We start from the raw sequence: 14,526 nt of genomic DNA, 5'->3' as shown, positions 1-14,526 counted from the left end.
GGTAGAGTCTTTTGGGTTTTCCCAAAAGATATATATAACACTTATATATGTTATATATATAACATTTATAACATGATATAAAGTATCATGTCATCTGTGAAGAGAGTCTGATTTCTTCATTGCCAATATGAATATCTTTTATTTCTCTTTGTTGTCTGATTGCTGTTGCTGGGACTTCTAGTACTATGTTGAACAAGGGTGGTGAGAGTGGGTATCCTTGTTGTGTTCCTGATCTCAAAGGGAAGGTTGTCAGCTTTTCCCCATTGAGGATGATATTCGCTGTGGGTTTTTCATAGATAGAATTTATGAAGTTGAGGAATGTTCCCTCTGTCCCTATACTTTGAATCATTTTAATCAGGAACGGATGCTGTGTCTTGTCAAATGCTTTTTCTGTATCAACTGAAAGTATCATGTGGTTCTTCTCTCTTACTGATTTGTTCCGTCACATTGATTGATTTGTGAATGTTGAACCACCCTTGCATCCCATGGATAAATCCCACCTGGCCATGGTGGATAATCTTTTTAATGCACTGTTGGATCCTATTAGCTAGGATCTTGTTGAGAGTCTTGGCATCCATATTCATCAGGAATATTGGTCTGAAATTCTCTCTTTTGGTGGGGTCTTTGCCTGGTTTAGGGATCAGGGTAATGCTGGCTTCATAGAAAAAGTCTGGAAGTTTTCCTTCCATTTCTATTTTTTGAAACAGCTTCAGGAAAATAGGTATTATTTCTTCTTTGAATGTTTAGGGAGAGATCATGACTAACACCAAGGAAATAGAAACAATCATTAGAAATTATCATCAACAATTATATGCCAATAAGTTAAGCAACCTAGATGAAATGGATGCATTCCTAGAAACCTATAAACTTCCAAAACTGAATCAGGGGGAAATTGACAACTTGAATAGACTATTATCTAGTAACGAGATTGAAGCAGTGATCAAAAGCCTCCCTAAAAACAAGAGCCCAGGACCTGATGGATTCCCTGGAACATTCTTTGAGTACTTTTTTTTTTGGACAGAGATCACAAGTAGGCAAAGAGGCAGGCAGAGAGAGAGGAAGGGAAGCAGGCTCCCTGCTGAGCAGAGAGCCTGATGCGGGGCTCTATCCCAGGACCCTGGGATCATGACCTGAGCCGAAGGCAGAGGCTTTAACCCACTGAGCCGCTCAGGTGCCCCTTGATGCTTATATTTAACAAAGTTTAAGAAGTTAGTTACAATTTATATTTTCTCCCCACACACAATACTTTCTGCTACAACTCCCAGATTGCTGGAATCCAAAAATTAGTTTCAGCTAATTACTTAAAACCTCCTTCCCACATCCTTTATACACTTATTTTAACAACATATTTTGCTCTCTTATTTGCTTCTTGATGCTTTTTGCATTCAACTGACTCTTAATAGTTTTCACTGTCCTCTTTATGGTTCATATCATTTTATAGTAGTAAAAATACCGAACATTTACCTGACATTTATTATTTAGGAGCCATCATTTTTTTTTTAGATATTTTTAAATTTATATATTTGACAGAGAGAGGGAACACAAGCAGGGGGAGTGGTCTCCCCACTAAGCAGGGAGCCTGACGTGGGGCTCAATCCCAAGACCCTGGGATCATGACCTGAGCTGAAGGCAGACGTTTAATGGCTGAGCCACCCAGGTGCCCCCAATAACCATCATTTTTTTTTTAAGATTTTATTTATTTATTTGACAGAGACATAGTGAGAGAGAGAACACAAGCAGAGGGAGTGAGAGAGGGAGTGGGAGTAGGCCTCCCACCAAGCAGGGAGCCCGATGCGGGGCTCGATCCCAGGACCCTGGGATCATGACCCGAGCCGAAGGCAGAGGCTTGATGACTAAGCCACCCAGGCGCCCAGTAACCATCATTTTAGATCAGGTTGTTAAAACTAATGCCATGAGCCAAATGCCCTTCAGCCTTCTTTTTGTATGACCCACAAGTAAAAGTGGTTTTACATTCCTTTAATGGCTAGGGAAAAAAACCAAAAGAATAGTATCTTATGGTATGAAAATTGTATGAAATTCCCATTTCCGTGTCCATAAATCAAGTTTTATTGGAACACAGCCATGCCCATTTGTTTACATACTTCCTGTGCCTGTTGTCGTGGTACAGTGGCAGACTTGATTGGTTATAGTTAAGACTACATGTGGCCTGCAAAATTGAAAACATTTACTATTTTCCTTTATAGAAAATTTGCCAACTCAATGTCTAGTATCTCCAGTACCTTGGTGATATTCTGTTTTCTGGCTTACATTGTTTCTGTTGAAAAGTCAGCTCTTGGTTTTATTGTGCCTTTGTAGACAGTACATCTTTTTTCTCTGGGATTGTTAGCAGTTTTATGATGTGAATAAATGTGATTTTCTTTTTATTTGTTCTTCTTGGGGTTAATGGTGTTCAGTGTTCTGATGTGTGAGCTGTTTTGGAAAAATCCAAGTAAGCCACTGTGTCTTCAAGTATTGTTTCTGTTGCGTTTTGCCTCTTATATGGGACTCCCAACTGCAAGTATATTAGGCCTTTTTAGTTTGTCCCATGGATCTTTTAGTCTTTTCGATAGGTTGCCCATCCTTTATTCTTCCTCCATTTTGGTCTAGATTCCTTACTGACCCATCCAATTTTCTCATCATTTTCTAGAAGTGTCTAACCTGCTGTTAAATCCAGTTACATACTTTTAAAGCATCTTTTCTAACACTCTTTTTTTTTCTTGTGCAATTTTACTCTGTGCTGTTCCTTTCTTTTGTGAGAGGTTACGTAGCCCATGACTTATGCCTGGGTGATAAGTCATATTGTATGTCTCTACTTACATTATGCTGAAAATGTGATGATTTCACTGACACTTACTCCATGAATGTAGTGATCATATCCTGGATGCCGAAAAGCTGACTAACCACTAGTAAAACTGATACCTAGATCAAATATACGGCCAAGTACAAATAAAGCCAGAATTGATCTAGGAATCATGTAGATTACAAACTGAATAAAACACTTTTAATGAAGAGACAAGCATACTGGAGCATGACATCTCAGGAAAATGAGCCAGATATTAGGGTTCCCCGTGTAGTACCAAAATCTTTACATAATCTGAGTATGAACAACTGAGATGCTCTGTTATTTTGGCTTGCTACTTAGGATGTTGCTGTAGGAATTATGTGGCATGTCTCCTTAGGAAGAAGAAGATAATGAAAACCAAAGTTGAATACTCTATTCAACTCAGCATTATTTTGTTTGTTTGTGCCTGACATATACTTATGTACTTTGTGCTAACAGGAATATAAAGATGAGCAAGGTACAATTTCTGGTCTAAAAAATTTTAGCATCTAGGAGGGATAATGGAAGGAATAAAACACATTTAACAAAAAGAAAGCAAGGTAAAATTGCCACAAGAGATAGAAACAAAATACCCAGGATTTAAAACCAATCAGGGACTCATAGTATGGAAGGATCACATCGAAGTGATGTAGGATGTGATCCTACCGGAAGGATCTTTGCATAGAGAGGAGAGCCATGGGAAAGAGGGATGGAACAAAAATTTGAATGATGTTGAATACTGAACTAGTCATTGTTTATTAGTTTTCAGTGGGTAAGGAATGATTGTGTCTACCCAAGGTAATCGTGTACTAGAACTATTCTTTAGGAAAATGATGTTAGCTGTAGAATGTGGGGTAGATGAGAATAAGGGGAGGCAGAAAATAAGAGGCTTTTGTAATAATTGGGGTGGCAGTGGAAACAGTAGGCAAAGAAAGAACTTGACGGGTTCTCTAGCTTGCCTATCCGGATGAAGACTGATCTTGTGTTTTGTGTCCCTAGTACTTAATTTAGTCCCTTGGAAATTTCCTAGTGATTCTGTTATGTGAACTGTAATTTCAGAAGTGATATGATAAAGGAATAAGTTTTTACTACTGAGAAAATGTTGGCACTATGATTGTTGACCCTCCACGGCCTTGATCTCAGGCACTGACCCACCGCCTGCATTCTCTGCTCCTGCCAAGTGGCTAAAGAATCATAGACGGTGTCATGAAATAATGCTGATGAGGCTACCTGCAAAGGTATGCAGCATAACTAAGTCATTTGTAGTACTCAGACCTTCATGTCGTTTTTTTCTTACAACTTTTCCCAAGGCTAGGAATTATCAATGAGAGACGGTGAGAAGTCAGTAGGGCAAGGCTTTTAAAGATGGGGACAAGTGTAATCTAGATTTTGGAGGTATGATCTAAGAGGGGCACTGACAGGAAGAATCACAGAGGCCGAAGGAATCAAAGGTCATAACTGAAGATGAAAGATTCAGAATAGAATGTGCATAGGTTAAAGAAGATTCTTGTACTCAAAAGTAAATTGGGAGGTGACAGTTTAGATGTACAGACAGTCCCCAGCATGAGATTGTTCATGATTTCTTTTACCTTACAATGTTGTGAAAGCAGTATGCATTCGGTAGAAACTGTACTTGGAATTTTGAACTTTTCTTGGCTTAAGGGTACATGGTAGCATATACTTGTGATGCTGGGCAGCGGCCGCAGACCACAGCTCCCTGTCAGCTACACAGTCAAGAAGGTAAACAACCAATATACTTAAAACCATTCTGCACCCCAAACAATCATTCTGTTTTATCATTTTCAGTACAGAATTCAGTAAATTACATGAAATATTCAATGCTTTATTATAAAATAGGCTTTGAATTAGATGATTTTGTGTACATGTCTGCTAACATCAGTGTTCTGATGTTTACAGTAGGCTAAGCTCCACTGTTCAGTGGGTTAGGTGGACTAGATGCATTTTCAGGTTACAGTGTTTTCACATTGTGGTGGGTTTATCAGGATGTAACCCCACATTGTAAGTCCAGGAAGATCTAACAGTTTGAAGAGTTGAAGAAGGGGTAGGAAAAAATGGTCGGCTCTGGATGTCAAGTATGCTCGGCGCACCTCTACTCATGGCCATCGGCTTTCTCCCCAGAACACCAGATTCATTCCAGATGGAAACTATACTGTCTTGGCAAGTCTTTGAAGTCAGTCATGTTTGATGTACCTTTTAATGCTGTGGTATCAGAATTGTGTTTTATCAACAGTTTTTTGAGTTGTTTATATACGTATGGAAAATGGCACTGAGAGAAAAAAGTATTTTCACATTGGATGTTGGAGTCATTTCTAAGTCATAGTTCCTTCGGGGCACCTGAGTGGCTCAGATGGTTAGGCATCTGCCCTTGGGTCATGATGCCCGGGTCCTGGGATTGAGTTCTGTATCAGGTTCCTTGCTCCGTGGGGGCTGCTGCTTCCTCTGCCTCTGCCTCTCTGCCTGCTTGTGCTCTTTTCATCTCGTGCCATGTATGCACTCTCTCGCGCTCTGAAATAAAATCTTGAAAAGAAAAAACCTTGTTTACAAAATAAATTCCTGTAACTTGAGTCAATGTAATGTGCCAGAGGCTTATCCCCCTTGCTGGTCTGGCGGCCATCCGAAAGTTATTGTACCGGTCACCTGGCCACGTGGATGTAGGTTAATAAAATCTCTATAGCCACCATTCAGGCCAAGAAATAGAAGTTACCCAGATTCTTGAAGCTCTTATGGAATCTTCCCTGTGTAGCTGGAATTAGTTCATTTTCGCTGCTTTATAGGACTCAGTTCTAATAGACACAGAAAATCAGTCTACTGTTGATGAACGTTTGTCTTTGGGCTCTTAATGTAAAATGGGACTGTGAACATTTTTTAAAAAATTTGTATTTGAGGTATAATGACATAGGACTGTTGCATGGGTACAGTGTAATGATTTGATACTGGCATATATTGCTAAATGATCACCTCAGTGAGTCTGGTAAACATCCATCACCAATACATGTTGTAATTACTTTCTTGTGACGAGAACTCAACAGTTTTCAAATACGCAGTATAGTATTGCTAACTCAAGTCACTGTGCTGCACATGCCATCCACACGTCTTGTCTAATAATTGGAAGTTTGTACCTTTTGACCCCTCACTTTGCCCAGTTCCCACCCTCCACTCTGGCAGCCAGTCTGTTCTCTGTATCAGTGAGCTTGGTTGTTTCGGGAGGTTTTAGATTCTACATACAGGTGAGGTGATACAGTATTTGTCTTTTTGTGACTTATTTTGCTTCACATGATATTCTCAGAATCCATCCATGTTGTCACAAGGGACCAGATTTTCTCTTATGTCTGAGTAATAATAGTTCATTGTATGTATGTGCCACATTTTCTTTTCCATTCGTCAAGCCTTGGACATGGAGGTTGTTTTTATATCTTGGCTGTTGTAAATAAGGTGGCAGTGAACGTGGGAGTGCATGTATCTTTTTTTTTCCTTTTCTCTTAAGATTTATTTTTGGGGGAGAGAGTACATGCACGAGTGGTGGGGGGCTGGGCAGAGGGAGACGCAGACTTCCTGCTGAGCAGGGGGCCCAGTGCTGGGCTCTGTCCTAGTCTCCTGAGATCATGGCATGAGCCAGAGGCAGACACCCAGGCGCCCTGCACGTAGCTTTTCAAGCGAGTGTTTTTGTTTTCTCTGGATAAACACTCACAGGTGGAAGTGCTGGATCAGGAGGTGGTTCTGCTTCTGGAGGCAGCTTCCCACTGGCTTTCTTAGTGGCCGCACCAGTTTGCATTACCACAAACAGTGCACTGGGATTCCCTTTTCTCCACATCCTCAAGGAGTTCTTTGTATATTGGGATATTAACCCCTTATCAGATGATTTGCAAGTATTTGATCCCATTTGTAGGTTATGCCTAACATTTTACTTTCTTTTTTTTTAAGATTTTATTTTATTTTATTTTTTAAAATTTTATTTATTTATTTGACAGACAGAGATCACAAGTAGGCAGAAAGGCAGGTAGAAAGGGAGAGAGGAGGAAGCAGGCTCTCCGCGGAGCGGACAGCCTGATGCGGGAGGACCCTGGGATCATGACCTGAGCCGAAGGCAGAGGCTTTAACCCACTGAGCCACCCAGGCGCCCCTGAGTGATCACAGACAGAGATCACAAGGAGGCAGAGAGGCAGGCTCCCTGCCAAGCAGAGAGCCCGATGCGGGGCTCGATCCCAGGACCCTGGGATCATGACCTGAGCCGAAGACAGAGGCTTTAACCCACTGAGCCACCCAGGCGCCCTAATTAATTCTTTAATACTGTCTGGTTTGATACCACAGAAGTACCTATATGAGCATCAACTCTGCTCTGCTCTAGTAACACTAAATACTGCATATTTACGCATTTATCTCCGTATACACATTTTCAGAGAACAGTGTTTTATTAATCTTAGATGCCTGTCAGATGTGATAGTGCTGGAGGTATAAGGGAATCTAAATAAATGCTCTATTATAAAATTTTTTTTTGGAAATATGACAAAACCGTGAAGATCTATAGTTGGTGTTCTACATACATTTTCATGGTGAATGACTGTTTTATAACAAGGTGAGAGTAAGTTTTCACATATCCTTTCTACATTACCAAATGTTGGTCATTTCAGAATGAATAGCAATATGCCATTTCAGGAATCTGTTTCATTCACGGATGTGACTGTGGACTTCACTCAGGAGGAATGGGAGCAGCTGGACCCCTCCCAGAGGATCCTGTACATGGATGTGATGCTGGAGAATTACAGCAACTTACTGTCAGTGGGTAAGGGCCTCTTTCTGGTGCAGTTCAGTGTCCATTACCAAAAACTCTTGAGTATCTGAATTTCTGAGTGGTTTTGGCCTTGGGCTCCAGTTGTTTAGCCATGAGAGAGCAGACTCTTAAGCTGTGCCTTCTTTATTTTGGAGATTTCTGAAGTCCGGGCTATGTTCCATTAGCAGTTATCTGATATCAAATCAGATGTGATTTTCAGGCTACAGGAAGAGAAGAATAGATAGCATATGAACAATTGCCAGTTCACAAATTTCTAAGGAAGATGGCAAAAGAGGGAAGGAGAATCAGAAGCCAGTGGAAGCAATATCCTAGGAATTATGAATGGGTTGAAATACTTTAAAACATTTTTTAAGAATCAGTTTTTCAGGTTCCCAAACCTTTAGAGATGGCCAAGACCAGATGACCTATATTTTTCAGATCTCAGAATCATACCTCCAACTACCAGTCTGTCCCTGCAAAACTTTTGCATTTTTCCCTCACTCTTGGCATTGGCCTAACCTGTCCTAAACCTTTGTGATTAGTATTCTCAGTTTGCCAGAATGGTGACTTTGATATTTTAGGTCTTGGAATTGGTATAATAAACGTAAGGAATTTAAAAAAAAAAATTTTTTTTAGCATAAGGGTGATATCTTTGTCCTAGACACAAATGGCAGCAGGATCACAAGAGTCAGGAATGATCACAAGAGTCAGGAATAATCAGGAACACACAGATGAAAATAAAGGTTATTTCAGGTGTAGGTCAAGGGAATAAATCTGATCCTTAAGATTTCTTTCAAATTAAAGCAGAGACAAGATGGGTTTAGAGAAGAAATTAAACATAGTAGGATAAAAATGATTGTCTCAAGGATATGGGACTCTTGGATAATTTTATTTCCTACAAAATAGGAGTTCTGGATCTTGTCATCCACTTGCAAAAGTAAAGAGATGTGAATCTTTGCAGCACTGTCCGCTCTGCAGACCTGCGAGAAGTGTTGGCTCTAGGAAGTTAAGTGGCAGAGATGAGCAGCCCACAATCATTCAGAGCCTAAGCGGAGCTAAACTCAGATCAGTTTGGCCTTTTTTCCTTAACATCTTCATCTGTGCTAACTGTTCGGTGTCCTTAAGGACAATTCTTGATCTCCTTTGTCCGCCCCCACCCCCCAGACTTGCCAGCCTTCCCACATCGTTTGTGCCCTAGTCGGTGCTCTTTGTTTTTTACTGTCAAGGCTACTTACATCCATTGCCAGTTTCTACTTTTTTTTTTTTTTTTTTTTTTGCCAAGGGCTTTTGTATTTCAAAGCTTAAGAACTAGGTAGAATTTGCATTGGAGATTCTAATACTGGAAGACTGGATCCCACACTCAAGAGGCAGCCTCACACTTCCGTTCTCTAACGTTGTCCTCACGTGCTCTTTCCTAGAGGTGTGGAAGGCCGACGACCAGATGGAGCGGGACCGCAGCGGCCCCGATGAGCAGGCGAGGCCGTTTATCATTTTTAAGAACCAAACCCCAATGGAGGAAAGAGGTAATCTCTTCGGAAAAACATTTAATCTGAGCACAGATTTTGTTTCTTTAAGGCAAGTACCCTATAAATACGACTTATATGAAAAAACTTTGAAAACCAATTCAGACTTAATTAATAATAATCGAAGCTACATAAGAAAGAGACCTGATGAGTGCAATGGATTTGGGAAAGCACTCCTCTGTCTGAAGCAAGAGAAAACCCATAATGGATTAGAGTACTCCGAATATAACAAAAGTGGAAAAGTCTTTAAAGAAGGCATTTTTAAACATCAGAAAATAAGAAATTTGGTACAACCTTTTATTTGTAATTACTGTGACAAGGCTTTCTCCTTTAAGTCACTCCTTATTAGTCACAAGAGAATACACACTGGAGAAAAACCTTATGAATGTAACGTATGTAAGAAAACCTTCTCCCATAAGGCAAACCTCATTAAACATCAAAGGATTCACACAGGGGAGAAACCCTTTGAATGTATTGAATGTGGAAAAGCCTTCACCCACCAGTCAAACCTCATCGTCCACCAGAGAGCACATATGGAGAAGAAGCCCTACGAATGCAGCGATTGTGGCAAGACATTTGCCCAGAAATTTGAACTTACTACACACCAGAGAATTCACACGGGAGAACGACCCTATGAGTGTAATGAATGTGCAAAAACCTTCTTCAAGAAATCCAACCTCATTATACATCAGAAAATTCACACCGGGGAGAAGCGCTATGAGTGCAGTGAGTGTGGGAAGTCCTTTATCCAGAACTCTCAACTCATCATCCACATGAGAACTCATACGGGGGAGAAACCCTATGAATGTACCGAATGTGGCAAAACCTTCAGCCAGAGGTCAACCCTTCGATTACATTTGCGGATCCATACAGGAGAGAAACCGTACGAGTGTTCGGAATGTGGGAAGGCCTTCAGCAGGAAATCCCGCCTCAGCGTCCATCAAAGAGTTCACCTGGCGGAAAAGGCCTGACACTGCGGCCCCCGGGCCCGTGGCAAGCCCTCCCACCACAGCCCTTCCCGCGCGGGAGAAACCGCACGAAGGTACTGAAGGAACATGGAAATTCACAGTGAGCTACGGTCCGGCACGTCGAAAAATGTGTAAAAACAGGGTCCCCTCCGTACAGTGTTACACCAGAAGTTAGCTGTGATGCCCAGCTAAAGAATATCTAGCAGCTTACAGCAAGTGTAAACAGACATGCTCACTTGTATTACAGTGAGTTTTGTTAAGTCTTGAATTACTCAAGAATGAAATATTCTGGGCAGCAGCGTAAAGGATCAGTACCTTAGGAATTTAGTGGTTATGTGTGATCCTATCTTGGGTCTACACCTGTAAATCTGACACAGTCACTGGGAGTTTGAGATTCTTGTCCTCTGACAGTAGGGGCACAAGTAAGATTTTCCATGCTAAACATCGTGTGTTTTTCAGTACCTTTCCAAGCCCGTACGCATTCCACGTGAAACAGGTGACCGTCTGTGGCGTATGGCCGCTGTTCTCTCCTCCTCGCTGCCCCAGAGCGTCGGTCTGCTATCCTTGTCCTGCTGCCTCTTCCATAAACCGAAGACAACGTTGAAGTTTTAACTTGCTTCTGGGGTTGCTGGAAAGCATTCTTCCCGTCAGTAGGTCAGTGAGCGACCATCAAGAGCGGATTGGGAGAGTGCAGGAGCTCGGCGGGCCGGCACCCCGTGCCCCAGCCCATGTGGCGCCATCGCTGGTGTGCAGCTGCCGTGCAGGTGTTTACTCCAGATGCATGTCGTTCAACGTCGTGTATAACCCAGAAACTACGTGTACTTTTCTTTGTGCATTTCCCTACTTCTCCTAATATTTTACAAATTGTCTTACAAAAAAGTAGGATGTGTATGTGGTTCGCAGATGTTACATTTTAGAGACTTAGAGAAAAAAATGTAAGAAACTGTCAGTAAGTGTCTTACTGCTTTTTAAAATGTCCATGTGCACAACACACTTTAGAAATGCATTCTTGCCACATTCTGTTTAAAGGAGGCATTTCTGCTCCCTGAGTTTCATGGTCACCTACCGAAAGTATCTCCCTTCGGAAGTTGAGTAGAAGTTAAGCCTTGCCTTTAAAGGTTCACAAACACCTTAGAAGTTAGACTTTTCGGTGATCTCTCCATATGTTTAACAATTAACCTAAAAAGCTTTTCGCATAATTCAGAGGCACACCATCTTAGTATTGATTTCAAATTCCCAAGTTTCTCTCCTGATCTGTCATAAATCACACACCAGATTTGTCACTGGCAACTATAACTGGCCTTGTGTCTTCCTTGTTCCTGAATGTCACTGATGTGTGCGAATCTGTAGGAGTGTGAGAGACTTTCTGAACAGATTTACCAGAACAGCTATAGTCCAGGAAATCTCTTGTCTTTCTAAATTGTCATCTCGTCTACTACCAACAAGGAAGCAGGGGAGAAGATTCATTTCATACGCCACTGCTAGAGATATGTCAAGTGTGACTCTTAACATTAAGAATACACCTACACTTCAGTCCCGGAGTCTCACTCCTGGGACTCTATCCCTAAGACAACAAAGTGCCAGTTCTTAAGATTATATGTTTATCAATGTATATTGTATTTTTTGATAAGGACAAAAAAAGGAAACAATGTGAGTGACCATCAGAAAGAGAATGATTGAATAAGCTGCAGTAAAAATGTACCATGGCTGGATGGTATCCATGGAAAAGAATGTGTAGAAGCAAATGCCTCCAGATCAGATGAAGAGAAGGGGGGGGGGAGAGGAAAAGGGGAGAGAGCATTTGTGTGTGTACACCACATTTTTAAAATAAAGATCTAAGTATATGTGTGTCTGTGTGTATTTGTATGATTTTATGATCCTGGATAATAAGTTCTAAATATCATGGAGTCTAGTGGAAAATGTTTCATGCATTCCTTGGTCCCTGAATTAACTCATTTATACTAAAACACCGTAACTCACTTGTAACACAGTTAAATCATTATTCATAATTAACATTAGTTAACACAACATGAGGCAGGTTCTCGTACTTTATAAACAGCTCTAGCTTTCATAGCTGTAGGGTATGCTTGAGCCTATGTTCACCATGATAACACATAATTTGACATTCATTGTTCACACAAGGAAATATTTAATACAAAAAAAAAAAAAAAACCGAAAAGGAAAAACCCATGAAAAATTTTCAGGGAAGCCAAGGTCATTATCACAAATCAGCAAGTTGCAAATGCTTTGAGAAAACATACCTACCTTTACAAATGCAAAGGTAACCGCTGGGGTGACTGTCCTCTCGTGGGCTCTTTGCTCCCAAGGTCCTAGAAATCCAGATTAGAGAAAAAAATTCCCTTGTAATCCTCAGAAATCAAAGTGGTTTTAGATGAAACTTCTCCTGAAACAGGTTCTTACAGCCTGGGCATAGAGCCGCATTTCAGTCTTGCAGGATGCTGGGGACAGTAGGCCAAGAGGCAGTGCACTTTGCACAGCAAAACCCAGCCCACAGGGGTCTCCAGATTCTGACCTCTGCCTATCTGACTCCCAACACCCATGCCCACTGCACTTGACCCCATTACCTGTCTTTATTCCATTTGATTTTTTTTTAAGTTTTTTTTGTTGTTGTTGTTTTGTTTTTTTAATTTGACAGCACAGCAGGGGGAGCAGCAAGCAGAGGGAAAGGGAGAAGCAGACTCACCAAGCAGGGAACCCAATGTGAGACTTGATCCCAGGGCCCTGGAATCATGACCTGAGCCAAAGGAAGACTCTTCTATTTCCACAGATAACCTTTTCATAACTAAAATGCTTAGATACTTACACTTCTCCCCATTGTTTAATGCTTTATAAATTTAAAGTTGGGGATCATGTTGCATAAAGCTGGCATGGATAAATTTGATTGGCATCTCTCTACTCTGAAGTCGAGGGATGGTGGGGGGTTGTAGGTCGGAGGAAACTGCAGGGTGAGAGGCTGAGGCACAGCTTGCAAAACCATGGCCATGTGAGATGCCGTGGGTCCTCAGGGTTGGGGCAGGTGACTTTGTGGAACGCAGCTAGAGGTTTCATTCCAGGCCCCCCCGCCCCCCACTCTGTCTTCGTTCTCTGTGGCTGCACGATGACACAGAGCCCCTCTCCCAACCAGTCAGCTGGTCTGGACGTCAGGAACCTGGGCCTCGTTTGGCTAGAATGTTTCTTGACTGAGATCCTTACCTGGATTGTCCCATCAAATCCAGCCGGCCTGAGGAGAATGGACTCTTGGCACCTGCTCTCCACTTCCCTCTTCCGCCTTGGCTAGGTCCGTACTCCGGGGATTCTGAAGGCAAAAACTCCCGCAGCTCATCCTGCCGAGCCCGTCAGGAGAACGGTCTGGGACCCTGCTCCGGTGCTCCAGATCTCAGCACAGCGCTGGTGACCTTCATCCTCCGTCTGACTCTTCTGTCCCGAGAGGCTGCTCTTCCAGCTCAGACGTACACGCTGGATTGTATGTGATAGGTTTGAATTAAGGACAATCTACCTTTCTCCGTTTTATAAGGACTGTCCGAATGTTAACCAAAATACAACCAACCGAAACACACCTCTCGGGGCTAGTGGGACTCGTGAAAGAATCCAGAGATGGGGACTGAGGACTTCAGTTACCGGAAAGGGAAGGGAGCATAACCCCCCGTGAGAAGCCCGGACCACAGGTGGGGACACTGACGGTGGACGCGGGGACATGCACTCCAAAAGACATTTTGAGCACCAACGAGGCAGCAGGCATCTGTGGCCCGCCAGGGACACAGTGGGAACAAGAGCCTGCTGGCCGAGCCGAGCTGCAGGAGGGTGGAGACACAGGTATGGGCTGGGCCTGCCCTGGTGAGAAAAACCAGAAGCCACAGGCAACCTCAAGTAAGGAAGAGCATCATCTGCTTTTTAAAGAGTGAGCTTGATCCTAACTGGGAGGGGCATTGGGGTAGGGGCCCAGAAACAGAAACCCGCCACTTAACAGGAAAACCCTAGGAGACGAAGTTCTGCCAGGTCATGGCCCCCTTCAATGGCTTTCAACAAAATTTCAAATAGCAACCAAATGCTTTCTCTATTACGGACTGGTGGCCATCAGTGAGAAGTCCTCTTACAAACTCAAGTTCACTTAAATTCTTGCCTTTCTTGCTGTGTCTCTGTCCAATAAATGAGTAAAATCTCAAAAAAAAAAAAAAAATCTAGGAAAGCAACACAAGCAGGGGGAGAGGGAGAGGGAGAGGCAGGCTTCCGGCGGAGCAGAGAGCCCAGTGCAGGCGATTCCAGGATCCCAGGACTCGGGTCATGACCCCAGCCAAAGGCAGATGCTCAAGGACTGAGCCACCCGGGGAACCGCCCCTGCCCAGATCTCTTCCTAATGTCTGCTGGTGTTTGAACCATTCCTCTTCCTCCAGCCCACCCAGACTC

General features: G+C 42.5%; 1 protein-coding gene and 1 long non-coding RNA gene across 11 annotated transcripts in view; one reads left to right on the top strand and one right to left on the bottom strand.

Moving 5' to 3' along the window:
* ZFP1 (ZFP1 zinc finger protein) overlaps nt 1-11,945 on the top strand; it is a 40,685-nt gene extending 28,740 nt beyond the window's left edge. For 2 of the 5 annotated variants that reach the window (XM_082712283.1, XM_082712282.1), the window contains 2 exons: nt 7,496-7,622; nt 9,029-11,945. In XM_082712283.1, the coding sequence (XP_082568409.1) occupies nt 7,496-7,622; nt 9,029-10,104 (1,203 nt within the window). In that variant the 3' untranslated portion in view covers nt 10,105-11,945. Of the gene's footprint in view, nt 1-5,372; nt 6,840-6,997; nt 7,623-9,028 lie in introns of those variants that run through there. The other 3 variants (XM_082712280.1, XM_082712281.1, XM_082712279.1) reach the window with 2 other exon arrangements.
* LOC309853806 overlaps nt 1,542-14,526 on the bottom strand; it is a 56,416-nt gene continuing 43,431 nt past the window's right edge. For 4 of the 6 annotated variants that reach the window (XR_014305953.1, XR_014305954.1, XR_014305957.1 and 1 more), the window contains 2 exons: nt 13,315-13,578; nt 9,274-12,431 (listed from right to left, as the gene is read on the bottom strand). This is a non-coding gene — a long non-coding RNA (uncharacterized lncRNA). Of the gene's footprint in view, nt 5,360-7,613; nt 7,832-9,273; nt 12,432-13,314; nt 13,579-14,526 lie in introns of those variants that run through there. The other 2 variants (XR_014305955.1, XR_014305956.1) reach the window with 2 other exon arrangements.

The sequence above is a fragment of the Mustela nivalis genome (genome assembly GCF_964662115.1).
Source record: "Mustela nivalis genome assembly, chromosome: 18".
Classification (NCBI taxonomy): Eukaryota; Metazoa; Chordata; class Mammalia; order Carnivora; family Mustelidae; genus Mustela; species Mustela nivalis.
The sequence above is the reverse complement of the archived record's forward strand: the minus strand, read 5'-3'. Positions and strand labels throughout refer to the sequence as shown.